General features: G+C 46.6%; 1 protein-coding gene across 1 annotated transcript in view; it reads left to right on the top strand.

The window, feature by feature from the left end:
- The window catches only part of LOC111147266 (acyloxyacyl hydrolase), a 162,060-nt gene extending 154,893 nt beyond the window's left edge, over nt 1–7,167 (top strand). Inside the window, exon 21 of the mRNA XM_022503203.1 lies at nt 5,685–7,167. Within this exon, the coding sequence (XP_022358911.1) occupies nt 5,685–5,813 (129 nt within the window). The 3' untranslated portion in view covers nt 5,814–7,167. The remainder of the gene's footprint in view (nt 1–5,684) is intronic.
- Nucleotides 7,168–13,459: the final 6,292 nt, after the last annotated feature.

Genomic DNA, 13,459 nt, shown 5'->3' with positions numbered 1-13,459 from the left:
CCCCGAAGAGGAAGGGGGCAGATCTGAGCATTCTGAATTTGGGGTGCTTGCACAATATCCAGATGGAAATGTCTAAATCACCATTAGATCAAATTGATGGGTTCTGATCTCAGGACAGGGGCCTGGCCTGGAGACACAAGTTTGGAAATCATCAGTATCTAGTTGAGAACTAGAGACACTTGTAGGTTTGAGACTGGCCCATGGGCTCAACTTGTGACCCTGGCCCATCACAGAAGGACCCCCTAGAGAGGAGACCCAGGAGACCATTTGACACCTCCAGTAAGAGCAGGTATAGTAAAGAGGGGAGAATAGCTGACTGAGAAACCGCTGACCAAATACAGAGAAAGTTCAACTTATAAAAGAAATAATACGGCCAAGACCTAGATCTGTGGCCTGTGGAAGCCACAGCAGTTCTACTATTTAAAAATATTTAAAAATCTCTGCAAAGCTAAGCCTCTGAATTGGTACTTAAAAGACCTCTGGGCCTAGAGTCAGACAACAGTAAACAGAAAATATTGGAAGAGCCGCAGACATACATCAAGTCCAGTGTCCTTGTCTACTCTGAGACCACTCAGCTAATCATCCCTGATACCTCCTGCCTTAGCAGCTTTGCCCCATAGAGCTCTCTGCAAGACCACCTCCTCTCCTCTCACGATGTCAGTAGCAGCTCCAACCAGCCTCTTAAAACTCTTCCCGCAAGCAATAAATTTTCCAGGACATTAACTCCCCTCCTTTCTCTTGAACCCTGAACCTTGTGCATCGCTGGAAGCAGACATAAGATACTAATCAGTGGATTGGTTTTTAATTGTATTTATATCTTTGGCTTTAATATTTATTGTGTATATAATTGGTTATTAAATGTTAAAGCCTGTAAGTCCCTGGGAACCCAAGGTCCTGAGTGGACTTGTGGAGTCCCCCAAAGAAGGAAATGATGCTGGCAGTGCGGAGGGTGGAGAGGAGGGCCTCCTGGGCCAGGGAACCCTCAAACATTTTGGGCTGGCCCTGCCCGTGCATCGAGGACTGTATCTGTTCAGTTTGCTTCAGACATAAAGCCAGCTAGCAACAGTGGCTCTGGGATGACACACTGAGTCAGCACAGAGAGGGCCGAGCTGGGAATTTCCATTTTCCCATAGATGTAAATGTTTAAATACATTTTACGCCACTGACATGTTGTTGCTTTACAAACTTAGGATTAATTGGGACAGGAATGCCTGGATGGCTCAGTCCGTTGAGCGTCTGACTCTTGATTTCAGCTCAGGTTGTGATCTCAGGGTCCTGGGATGGAGCTGAACGTCAGGTTCTGCCCTGGGCATGGAGCCTGCTTAAGATTCTCTCTCTCCCTCTCCCTCCCCCTGTCTGCTCTCTCTCTCTCTCTCTCTCTCTCTCTCACTCTCTCTCAATAAAAATAAAATTAAATTAATTGGGTCCAATAGATGATGTTTCTGGGCAGATTAAGAGCCCAGGGAAGCAGAGCCATGCCTTCCCTGTGGTAAGGGCTTCCCTGCAGGCGTTTAAAAGCAGTTTTACCAAGATAGCCCAGAATGTTCTTCCTACAGGAAAAATAAATTCAGAGTTTATTTTTAACTTTGGTCTCATAAAACCCAAGAGTTAAATTTAGCAAGGGTTCAACTTTAAAGGGATCAGGGATGATAAGTTTTTGGTGAAACCTATGCAATCTTGCTTTGAATTGCATTTTTTTTTTAATATTATAAAAAGGTAGTTACTGTTCAGGGTTTGATTTTATAGTTGTCTTACTAATGAGTTCTATTTTTGTAGCAAAATACATAAAATTAGTTTATCAAGTAGGAATGCGAAGGGATCCTGGATCGCGTCCAGCTGTGAGCCCCGCTGGGCCTCTGGTGTGCAGGTGTGTCTCAGGAACCTGTGGGGCGGACCCAACAGTGTGTGTTCACGGGGAGGACCAGACGCTCTCCTGGAGAGGAGCTCGGCGTAAGTCCAACTATAGTTAAGAGAAGAAGCGTGGCTCCGTTTAAAAGCTGTCATCAGAAAGGAGAGAGAGTCTAGAAGACCTACAGTGGCTCTTCCAGAAACTGCGCCAGGTTCCCACCCTCCCTTTCCCCTCTCCGGGCACTCCTGCCTCCACCCCGGGGGATTCTAGGGCCACACATCAACCCTGGAAGATCTGTTTCGCCAGACCCACCTAAGTCAACGGCGGGGTAAGTCCCCCTGCTTTGTTGCCCCTTCTGGGAGAATTTCGAAGAGAAGCCTTCAGAGTGGACCAGGAACCCCCACGTGGAATGGGCACCTTGAGCTTCTGAGCAGCAGCAGGGCCTGCAGGCGGACAGGTGAGGGTGGCCGTATCCCACAGAAGCACTGGGGCTGCAGGAACACCTGCAAAAAGGCAGCAGGGCTCCTCAGAGGGTAGCCCAAGGGAGCCGCCCCACCTGTTGGACTTAGCAGTGGGGTCCGCACGCACCGCAGCGGGGGCTGCCAGAGCTCGCACGCCGCATCACCCGCAAAGGGAGAGACACTTACGGGCCCGACTGAGTTAACCGGGAAGTCCCCCTGAACCAGAACCTCCTCTTGGCCAGCACTGCGCTGGGCGGGAGGTCACCCGCGCACCTGCGTGGGAGGCAGGCGAGCCCCGCAGTCTCGGAACCCCCTCCAGGTGCTCGGTCTCCGCTCCCCGTCCTGAGGACGGACGCCAGGGAGGTGGATGCCCAGAGTCTCCACCGGCGAGCCGAAGGAGCTCGCGCGCCTCTGATGGAATACCGCGCCCTGAAAAAAACCGTGATACAGATCTACCTTGAGCGACACAGAAACACATTCGTAATACAGAGGGAAGCAAACAAAAGCGGATTACAGACTGTGGGGGCGATGACTCAGCCGTATGCGTTTGTCAACGCTCGCGCGGCTGTTTACTCCAAGAAGTTAATTCCACTGTGTGTAAATTATACCTCGGAAAGAGCAGACCGTCAGATGATATTTACAGAAGGATCCGCTCTCTGTGTGCCTCTGTGTGTGTGTGTGTGTGTGTGCGTGTGTGCACGTGGGCTCCCTCTTTATTATAATTACAGATAACTTTCACTTACTCTGTTTTCTCCTTTTGCTTAATTGTCTTGTCGGATTTTTCTCACATGAATAGGGATTGCTTTACTGTTTTAAACCATGACCAGGGAAGCAGAAAAGTATATTTGCGTTCAGGGAATAGCTCACCCAGAGTAATGAGGGGAAAGGGTGGCTGTGCCTTGCCCTGGGTATCATAGGAGTTACAACAGGAGGCTGGTCCTAAGAGAAGCCCACAGTAGATGCTCAGTAAACGCTTGTCACATGAGTGAGTGATGAGAGTGGGTCATCTTACCCCAAATCTCTAGTTTAATAATAACCACATCGCTCTTTCTTTAGACTCAGTGTGTTAGCAGTGCACACTCATAAATATTTTCATCTCCATTAGAGTGACAGCCAACTAATTGCTTTCAAACCGAAGAGTTACCACATGCACAAAGCTGAGCTCTTTCCTTTTAACTTTCCTCTTCTTATCCTCACCTCATCTCCTCCTTTATTAATTTAGATTGGGAAATAAATAACCACAAATGTCTTGGTTTTACATAATTGTTAGGAAGACAGCTTAGGTGTACCACGTAGCAGAAGGGCAGAAAACAAAACAGGAGAACCAGTAATTTTCCACAGACCTGGCAGCAGCTTCCTTTGTTGAGAAATAGCAGGAAAAACAGCCACAAGACCAGCCTTCTGTCTTCAGAAGATGCTGATTGCTTGGTGTCTGAGACAGGAGCAGCCCGTTCCTGGAAACCTGTGGGCTTAATAGTTATCCTGGGGGCGGGAAGGGAGGTGGAGGGGGAGCAGAGGAGGTGGGAATGGGCATAGGCCTGAGTGTGTGTGTGTGTGTGTGTGTGTGTGTGTGTGTCTGTGTGTCTGTGTGTCTGTGTCTCTGATGGGGGAGGATGGCTATGGGGTATGTGGTGCGTGGTTTTGGAGGGTGAGGTATTGGGGGTATGTTTCTATGTGGTAGGGGTGGCGGGGTGTGTTTCTGTTAGGCACCACATGGATATGATCAAGATTACAGTGTTGGATACACAGAGTTTGGGTCCAGCTCAGAAGGCTCAGGAACATATTAAAATACTGGGGGTATTTAATGTAGCAACTTAACCAGTTCTAGTTTTTTCTAACAGCTGCTAAAACCTTACACGCAGTTTAGACCCAGAAAGGTCTTTAAACCATATACTCTAGCCCATTCATTTTCCAAGTGAGAGAATTGCAGCCCAGAGAGTAGAGGGGAACTGCCTAACATCCCTCAGAGGCCTGGCAGCACTACCTGTTGGAATGGTGAACAGGACCTGCCCTTTGGGGACAATGTCCATGTGGTTCTGAATAAAGTTGGGGACATCCCTGAGCACCTGCTCTGAACAGTGCGTTCCCCCCAAAAGGCCTTCAGCAACCACATTTCTCTGTCAGCATTCCCTTTGCCAATGTAGCCAAGTTAGGACATCTGGGCCTAGCCAGGCCCCATCTGCTAAAGAAGGGCATTATCTGCAGAGAAAGAGTCCTCATCGAAGTCATGTTAGTGACGAGCCAGAGGATTAGACAACCAAGACTGGATCCTGCTAACACTAGGAGTAAAGGGAAACCTGCCGTAAAACCAAGCAACGAGAGGGTGGGCGTTAAGCTGGAAAAGCCAGAGACCGGGCTCACCCTAGAACCCCAGCCACTCTCTTTGTTCTTATAGCCTCCTTCAGCTGATGACTCTGCAGCCTCATCTCCCAGGCATCCTTGGTTTCCCAACGTGCCATTCTCCTCCACACCTCTGTGACTTTGCACAGGCTGTGTCCTCCACAAGGTGTACTGTTTCCCACATCACCCATCTGGGGGAACGCCCCCCCTTGAAAACAGCTCAGCCACCACTCTCTTTAGGGAGGACCTGTCACTTCCCCCAGCAGAGCCGGCACCTCCTCCCCTTCCAGCATTGACAGAACCCCCGGTGGGTTTGGTGGCGTCATTTTGCATGTCTGGAGTTCCTTGAAGGAAAGACTTACCCTGTTAATCTCCAAAACCTAGGCCTTAGGCCTGCACTAGATGTTAGCTGTCCACAGATAAATGAAAACATACATTTGCTCTCTGTTACTAAATAAAAAATCAATCACCTCAACGTTAGCAGCTCAAAACAACGCAGAAGTCATAACTTCTGTGAGGCAGGCAGTTTTGGGCGTCTACTTAGGGTCTCACAAGGTGGAAATCCAGGTGTGTCATCCCAGTCCCATCCTCATCCAGAGACTCAACTGGGGAAGAATTGCTTTCAGATTTGCTTAAGTTGTTGGTAGAATTCATTTCCTTGTGGTTGTAGGACTGAGGACCCAGCTTCTTGCTGGATGTCAACCCCTGCCATGCAGGCTTCCCGACAAGCCTTCTCCCTTTATCAACTCCACAGAGTCTCCCAAGCAAGTCTGCCAGCAAAGCAGAGTCTTAGATAATGTTCCACAGTCACTGAAGTAACATCCTTTTACCTTCGCCATATTCCATTGATTAGAACCAAGTGATAGGTCCCACCCACAGCAAGGGAAAAAGATTCTACAAAGACACAAAGCGAGGAATCATGGGAGACCATCCCAGAGTCTGCCCACCAACAAAGAATATGGTAAATCCTGCTGCTAAATTCTTTACTTTGGTATAATTTTCCTTTTGTTCCTCCTTTGGGTTCTCTCTTTCAGGTGGCTTCCCAGCTGTTGGCAGATCGCTTCTGGAAGAAGGTGCAGCTCCAGTGGCCCCAGGTTCTGGGAAAGGAGAATCCGTTCAACTCTCAGATCGAACAGGTGTTTGGAGACCAAGGGGGCCACTGAGTGCCTCTAGGAGACCCACTCCTGGGAAGCTCAGGGAAGCAAGAACTTGGGTGAAATCATTCAACGGATGGTTATGGGGCTGCCATTTTGCCGGCCCATAGGACCCTCTTTCGCAGCAACTTTGCAAAGTGCTTTTCTCTCATTTTGGAGTCAATCTGAATGGCAGTGTGATGCTGAGTGTTTCAGGGAGCAGTCCCCTCCATTTGTCCCTCAAATCACCTTTAATAAAGTGTTGTAGCTGCCATTCCAAGCAAGAGAGGGTATCTCTGCCCTCTAATAGCTAATTGTTCTGAATACAAATTCAAAGTCCAGCGATGCTCGGCAACTTAGCCGGGGTCTTGGTGCCCCAGGGCTGAACCTCAGTCTGTTGCTGCTTCTCTGAGATGGCCAGCAAGCTGGGGTAGCCCCTGGGAAGGCTGCTGGCTGGCTGCCAAGGACTCTCAGAAGGGAACACAAGACTGCAAACACAAAATTTGGTACAAACTTGAATGTTTATCTAGAACAAGAAAAGAAATCACAACAAATGACAATTTTTTTTAAAAAAATTTACAAATAGCATAAGCCCCACAAAATCCAGATGATTTAAAAAATGACAATTTTTCTTTCTTTAAAAGGTTTTCTTACATTCGTTGGCTGCATAATCTCATCATCTTTCCCTATAACAATGACTTGGTGATATCATGGTCTACAGAAAGACAGAAAAGCAAAAATGCGTTGCTTTTTATTGATAATTTAAAGGAGTTTCTTTCAGCTGCCGAACTCATTGGTAAAGTCAGGTACATTTTTAGGATTGTTGTCAAATTGGGAGCATCTCTATCAAATTTCTGTTGAGTGAGAGCTGTTAGAGCTGTGCTTCCTATTTGGAGTATTGTTCATGTTTTGTGTGCAATATAAGCCCAGGAATTCTGGTAAATTCTATTGGACACCATTCTCGTTGGTGTCTCACCTCCCTTGCCCATCTCTGATGCAGCCATGGATTTTGCGGGTCAGAGGGTGTAGGTGTACACCCAGACCCGCATTGCATTGCCAGCACCCGACTTCACATGGGCACGTCTTCCTACATTCTGCCCTCAGGAGCTTGCTTGCCACAGCCCAGAGATGTGGGACTTTTCTACTCCAGGGATCCCAGGAGCCAGGGAATAAATGCACCAGCCACTTCCTTTCATGGTCAGTTTGGGGAGGCATTCAGTGTATTCTCAGGGGCAGAATCAGCCCCTTTGTTCTTGCAACAGTGTGGTCGATGGTGCTTCCTTCTACTCTGTCACTCTCCTTGTCCCCTCATTCCTGCTCTCGGGGATGCTTCCCAAATAAACCACTTGCACCTAAGTCTTTGTCTCAATAGAGACAAAGTTAAAATGATGGTATGTGCAGAATTGTGTATGCGTTATTACTGAATATATTCTTGATATGCAGATGCTTCTCTTTCAACTAGACATCAACGCTAACCAAATCTACTTACAGTACACCATCCATTGCCATGGACCAGTGTCTGACTTTGTGCCTTTTACACCTGTTTCTCCTCCGTGATCCACCGCTTCCCATGCTGGGAGCTGTAGGATACGTTCATACTGTGATCTGCCCATCGGCCCTGCACCCTTATAACCAGGCTGGTGAACCTGAAAGTCACCCAGCTGTGCCCAGAAATGACTTCAAACCACATAAATATTTCCACGTACACCCACCCTAAATGGATCTCCACTTCCGCTGCCCCAAAATTCCCATGGCTAGCCCATAGCCACAAGATGGAAAAGAAAGTATAAAGAGAAGCAGCAATTGTGTTTAAAATACCCTGCTTTTGCCAATTTTACAAGCAGGTAACCATGCGAACGCATTGCTTGGGCCCCTTCTGAGGCTTTGGAAGGGACCCTAAACTTAATCTCTTTTAGACTCGTGGTCAATCCACCTCAGCTCACAAAATTAATTTGCCAGATGGTGTGCCAGTTCCGTTTTAGGGGCCTAAACACTTAAAATGTTGTCGACCCATTAATTTCTGTCCCCTGGACAGAACCCTTACTTCAGCCTGACCAGGACATGTCCTGGGGAGATGGATCAACAGGGGACCAACATGCCAGTGGGAGTCCTCTTGTTTCCAGCAGGAAACACAAATGAGGAAAGTGAATCGGAGCATATAAGATGTGGAGGTGTAAGACTACTGAAATCTTATCTGTCTCCTTGGGGCATGTATCCACTAACAGCGTCTTTGTAAGTCCATCACTGGTTTTGGTGTTCCAACATCTCATGTTATGTTGAGGACCAAGATACCAATACTTGTCATAGCATTGTTTTCTTGGTTCTTTTTTTTTTTTTTTTAATCCTAAATCTTAAGCAGGTAGTCTCAAGACATACACAGAGAACGCTGAACTAAAATTTTGTATTCCTTTAGAAAGAATTCTATTTAATCCTCACTCTTTTTAAGGTGCTTTCAAGTTATTTTATTGCTCTTCTAACTTCTACTTTCCAGGCTACTTGTGAAGCTGATAATCTCATACTGCTTTTGCTGTTGCTGGGGGATAGAGAATTCATTTTAGGCCTAGCCATTTTCCAGAAGGCCCTGAAGGACTAGAGTTGTTTTAAAAGTGTGGAGTAAATAGGGAGATTCAGAAAGTACAGAGAAGAGGTTTCCAGACTGAAACATCCTGAGACCATCCGCCTCCTTTTTCCTACCCTAGAAGTCATCTCTGGCCTGGCCACTTTTCCCTGTTCAAATTCTCTTAGGGACAGAAGCCCCCACATTGGGGAACAGTTTTACCAGGACCATATTTCCCCTCCCCCACTTGAACAGGTTCATGTGGGGAGGCAGACACGCCTTCCTCCTCGCTCCTGGGGCATGACATCCCAAAATCCAAGGGTGGGAACAGATGGCACTCCCATCTCACATTTTTTTTTTTAACAAAACATCAATACTACACAAAGTAAGTGCTAAATACCACTACTGTCTCCTCAAGAACTGAAGTCCAAGGCCAGGCCCTCACCCCGGGATCAGGGGCCCATGGGTTAAGCAAGTCCACTTCTGCCTCCATCTTTATACTCCACCAATCCAAACACATTCCTTCTTCGAGATTCAATCACATCTTTCTCTCTGACTGAGAGATGTTCTGTCCCTATAAGGTGCTTTGTGTACTTCTCATAACTCCCGAGTGTTCAGAATTTACAAGATAGCTGCAGGGCGCAACTTTTATCTTGTATTTCTGCACTGGTGCCTTTTGAGATCCTGTCTTCGGCCTCCATGTTTTCAGAATCATAGTGTGTGAGTGCTAGCCTCAGAGAGGCATGTGAAGGACTTTTCCGGGGGGCTCACATCCCTCTCCATCTCCTTCCCCCATTCCTGCAGTGGCCTCCTGATGAGATGCACTGGAAGAGAGGCTCCAGGAGATGAGAACCTGGCCAGTCATGTTCCCTCCTGTATCCACAGCCTTACAACAATGCCTGGCCCACAAGTGGTGCTCAGTAAGTAGTACCGAGTGAAAGTGAGTGGACGAGTGAATGAATGAAGAAGGAAGGAGACATTATAGTTCCCTTCCAAGTCACACTTCATTATTTCTTGCTACTCAAAAACAAAACAAAAAATGGAGGCTGTTTTTTGACACATTTAAATTTGCCCCATTGGCTCACACTTGTGATGTGAGAGGGTAAGAAAGAAAAGCAATTAATGAGAAGATGCCTTTCTCCCAGGGACCATTGGTGGAGAGGCTTGGGCTCCCATATAATCTTCATCTAAACACCCAGCCCTCTATTTTCATTGGTTCCTCCTACTTTCAGATTGAAGACCTGTCTAGCCCTTTCCTATTGAAATAGAGCTGCTCATTTTCCATATGAACAATTATTAAGAACTTCTATTCTTCCCACCACCACTCCTGGGCATTTTTCATTTGGGAGAGAGCCTTTTGGGCTCAAGCCTTGGTGAAAGAAAAATTTCCAGGGCCCCTAGCCAGAGTAGATCCGCTAAAAATCTTTGTATGCTACTTGTATTGGCACATGACATAGCAGGACCTAAGCCCCAGGAACATGGCTTCCTTCCCCATCCCACTTTCTTACCCCATTAACTCCACTAGAAAAGGGATTCTTAACTAAAGCCCATGGGAACCCTACTCCCCCCAGAATTTAGAATGCCTATGAACTTGTGTGGGGGGAAAAATTGTATTCAAGACCCTCTAAAATGGCATTTCCTTTTATTATGAATGTAGGCAACAAAATAGCTGTATTTTTGTCACAAATATTTACATATCACATTCCATTTGCTGCAGATACAATCAATTCAATTCTCATTATTCATAGGAGTTATGTTTCATTAAGTCATTCTGAACACTGAATTAGCAAATAATGAACCATCGCTCCTAGGGGACATAGAGGGTTATGTTCCTGTGAGTCTCTGGTCATAACATTTATCATTCAGCCAATCAACACATAACTTTGTTTCATGTGTGGTTTTTGTTAAAGACACCTATTTCATTTATAGTCGATTAATTAACATTGAACTCATAGCCAACGGCACTTTAGCTCCCATCAGAATGAAGATTATCTGCGCGTCTATCTTCTCTACAATGCACATCACAGCCTTCTTGCACTCAGGAACCCACGTGACGCTTCAGCACTGCACCTGCATTTTAAACAATGAAATCACCAACAGAAAGCATAAAACTTCCCAAAACTTGAGTTACTTAACAATGTAAAGGCTGAAACAAGAAGACAGAGCACTGCCTTATTCAACCTCAGCTGGAAACATACAGGTCAGGGGACTGAAATTTTCCCTATTCAAATGACTGCAAAAGTGCCATGGATATTTATTTGGGGGTTACAAGTAACCCCCAATTTAGCACGTAGGCAAATTCACAAATAAAGAATCCAGAATAATGAGGATTGACCATTTCTTAAAATATCATTTATGGCCTAAATACTTTGAAATCACTCTAGTTATTAGACCAGTTATAAAAGAAGCACATAAAAAAAGTAAAAGCAAAAGAAGCACATGTATTAATGTATGCCTGTTTTTGATATTTCGAAGTATTTTTAGTAGGGTGATATTTGGTTTCCTTTGTAATCCTGTATGTTCTATTTTTTGCATTTAAAAATGTTATTCTGGAAAAGGATGCTCCAGGCTTCCCCAGCCTGCCAAAGGGATTCATGACACAAAGGGTTGTATGCTTTGGGAGGTGATGTTTGGCAAAGAACCCCACAGTCCAAAAAAGCTGGAAGCATGGCATAATTTCTCTGCTTCCCAAAAAGTCACAGGGCGGAAGTTCTATAGTGAAGAAGGGTGTTCCACTCACCATTTACCCCACATTTTCAACCTAAAGCCTTTTCCCTGTATGATAGCTGTTAACACGCTATAGGTACTGTGCTCTATGGAACTGCCTTGGGAGATCCTGCCTAGAGAAATAGCGTCTGTCCAATGTACTCACTGATGTGCAAGAGGGCAATTTCCCAGGTATATCTAGACTCGAATCACCACTCCTCGGCTTCTCGGTGAGGCAGAATGTCTTTGGAATCCTTCTCATTGCAACAACAGCTTTCGTGGTCAAACTTAAAATGACCAAAGCAGCACCTCTCCAGGACCCTGAGACCCAGTGCACATTCACTGTGCTTTAAGGATTTCCTGATGAATGGATGCATCAATATGCTATTAACTCGTCAGTTTCTCATTAAATCTGAGTACGGAATCCGTGTTTGCCCGGCGGGATGAACTCCTCTAATCTAATCTGGCAGAGGTTCTAGCATAAATATTCATACGAGCTAGGTCTCTTTTAATCTGGTCCTTTTCTTGGGGTAAAGGGGGTTGGGGAGAGGTTTCTTTTAAAGGCTGTTTCTGGGTCGCTTCTTAAAACCACAGTATCCAAAAATAATGGCTTCATCATCACGAATCTGTCGTTAAGAAGGATTACACTTCAGAAGATCTTGGATGGATAGAAATGCAGAGGGGAAATAAAGAGCACACGATGAGGCTTGCTGAGGATTGCTCTGGGCCTTGGGCTCTTGGCTGGCTGCTTTGTTTATAATTAAATACGCGGAGCATTTAGAGGAACGCTTTTCAGCCTCGGAGTGCTACAAATTTAACTCACGGGTTCACAGAGCCTCGGTCAATAAGCAGCAGCTGAAGGATGGGTAGGAGGGGTGCACCCAGGGCTTCTGGGGCCAGCGAGGCTTAAGGCAGCTTCAGACCCCAGAGACTTTCAGTCTCGTCAAAGACTCTGTCCTCAGAGATGCACACTTTACACAGGCTCAGAAAAAACCCAGGTGTTAATATTTTTACAGCAGCCTCCCCATTGCAGTTCTGCAAACATCAGCCAGAGCACAGACGTCGAGCGAGGCTGCTGGGGAAGCAGAGAGCTTTTGAGGGATAAGAAGTGGAGATTCTGGGTGCATACAACTCTTGTGGCAAGAACAAAATTCTGTCCTGCTTGCCTTTGCGAGCTGAGGGATACATCAAAACACAACAAGTAGGGACTTCATGAAGCAACAGGCTTTGGAAGTTCTCATCTGGGTTTGAATGTTGTTGAAGCCGCTGGTGCTTCAGTCACTTTTTCTTCAAAATGGGAGTGGTAGTATCTGCTTCCCGGCCCTATGGAGAACATTAATGGTAAGAGCCGATGCTCACAAAGGGCTGAGTGACATATATTTTGCACTTAAACAACCACATGGGGCAGGTCTACCGTGATTATGTGCTTTCACAGGTAAGGAAACAGAGGCAGTGAATGAGTAACTTGCTGGAGTTTGCACAGCTGATAAATTATGAATCAAGGATTTGAGCCAAGCCCTCTGGCTCCAGTTTCTGCACTGCCAGCCACTAGGTGACACCGCTCTGATTAAGTAAGATAACGTTTATAGAAGATGGCTAAGTCATCAATCAACATTTGCTCTCATGGTCTCTACACCCAGGGTGTAGTTTGGCCACCACACACGCTGGTGTTGGCTTTTTCTGAGGAGTAAAACCAGAACTCATCAACCGATACAGCCCATGCCTCTGTAAGCTCCCTCCTCTCCTGTTCCGTCTTTTATCCCACCTCCCAGCTGCAGGAAACTTGTCCTTAAAAACACAGGCAGTGGGTAGGTCTCCGAAAATGGTGGCCAGCCACTCATGCGCATGCTGCTCCTTCCACAGAGAGACATGGCATCTATTCCCACCCCTTGAAGCTGGCCTGGTCCAGGGAGACTTCCACACCAGGTTAGCACAAGGAGGCAGAGCTGCCCTTTTATCTCTTGGGTCATAGAGCCACCCTGAAGGGAAGTCGGGGCCATGCTGCCATAAGAGCAGCCCTGGGCGATGAGATGCCATGTGGAAGAGAGTAGCCACACCTCGGAGGTGTGAGAGAGGCTTTCTTGGGGTTTCCAGCCCAGCCCTCCACCAGTTGGATGTTGCCCAATGGGCAATCCCAGCCAAGACCACATGGGGGCCCAGCCAACCTACAGAATCATGAGGTATCATACATTTCTTATTCCAAGACTCCTCATTTTTTTAAAAGATTATTTATTTATTTATTTGACAGAGAGAGAGAGATCACAAGTAGGCAAAGAAGCAGGCAGAGAGATATGGGGAAGCAGGCTCGCTGCTGAGCAGAGAACCCGACGTGGAGCTCGATCCAAGGACCCTGAGATAACGACCTGAGTAGAAGGCAGAGGCTTAACCCACTGAGCCACCCAGGCGCCCCAAG

Source organism: Enhydra lutris, unplaced genomic scaffold (assembly GCF_002288905.1).
Source record: "Enhydra lutris kenyoni isolate GAN:26980312 unplaced genomic scaffold, ASM228890v2 scaffoldscaffold16, whole genome shotgun sequence".
Taxonomy (NCBI): domain Eukaryota; kingdom Metazoa; phylum Chordata; class Mammalia; order Carnivora; family Mustelidae; genus Enhydra; species Enhydra lutris.
The sequence above is the reverse complement of the archived record's forward strand: the minus strand, read 5'-3'. Positions and strand labels throughout refer to the sequence as shown.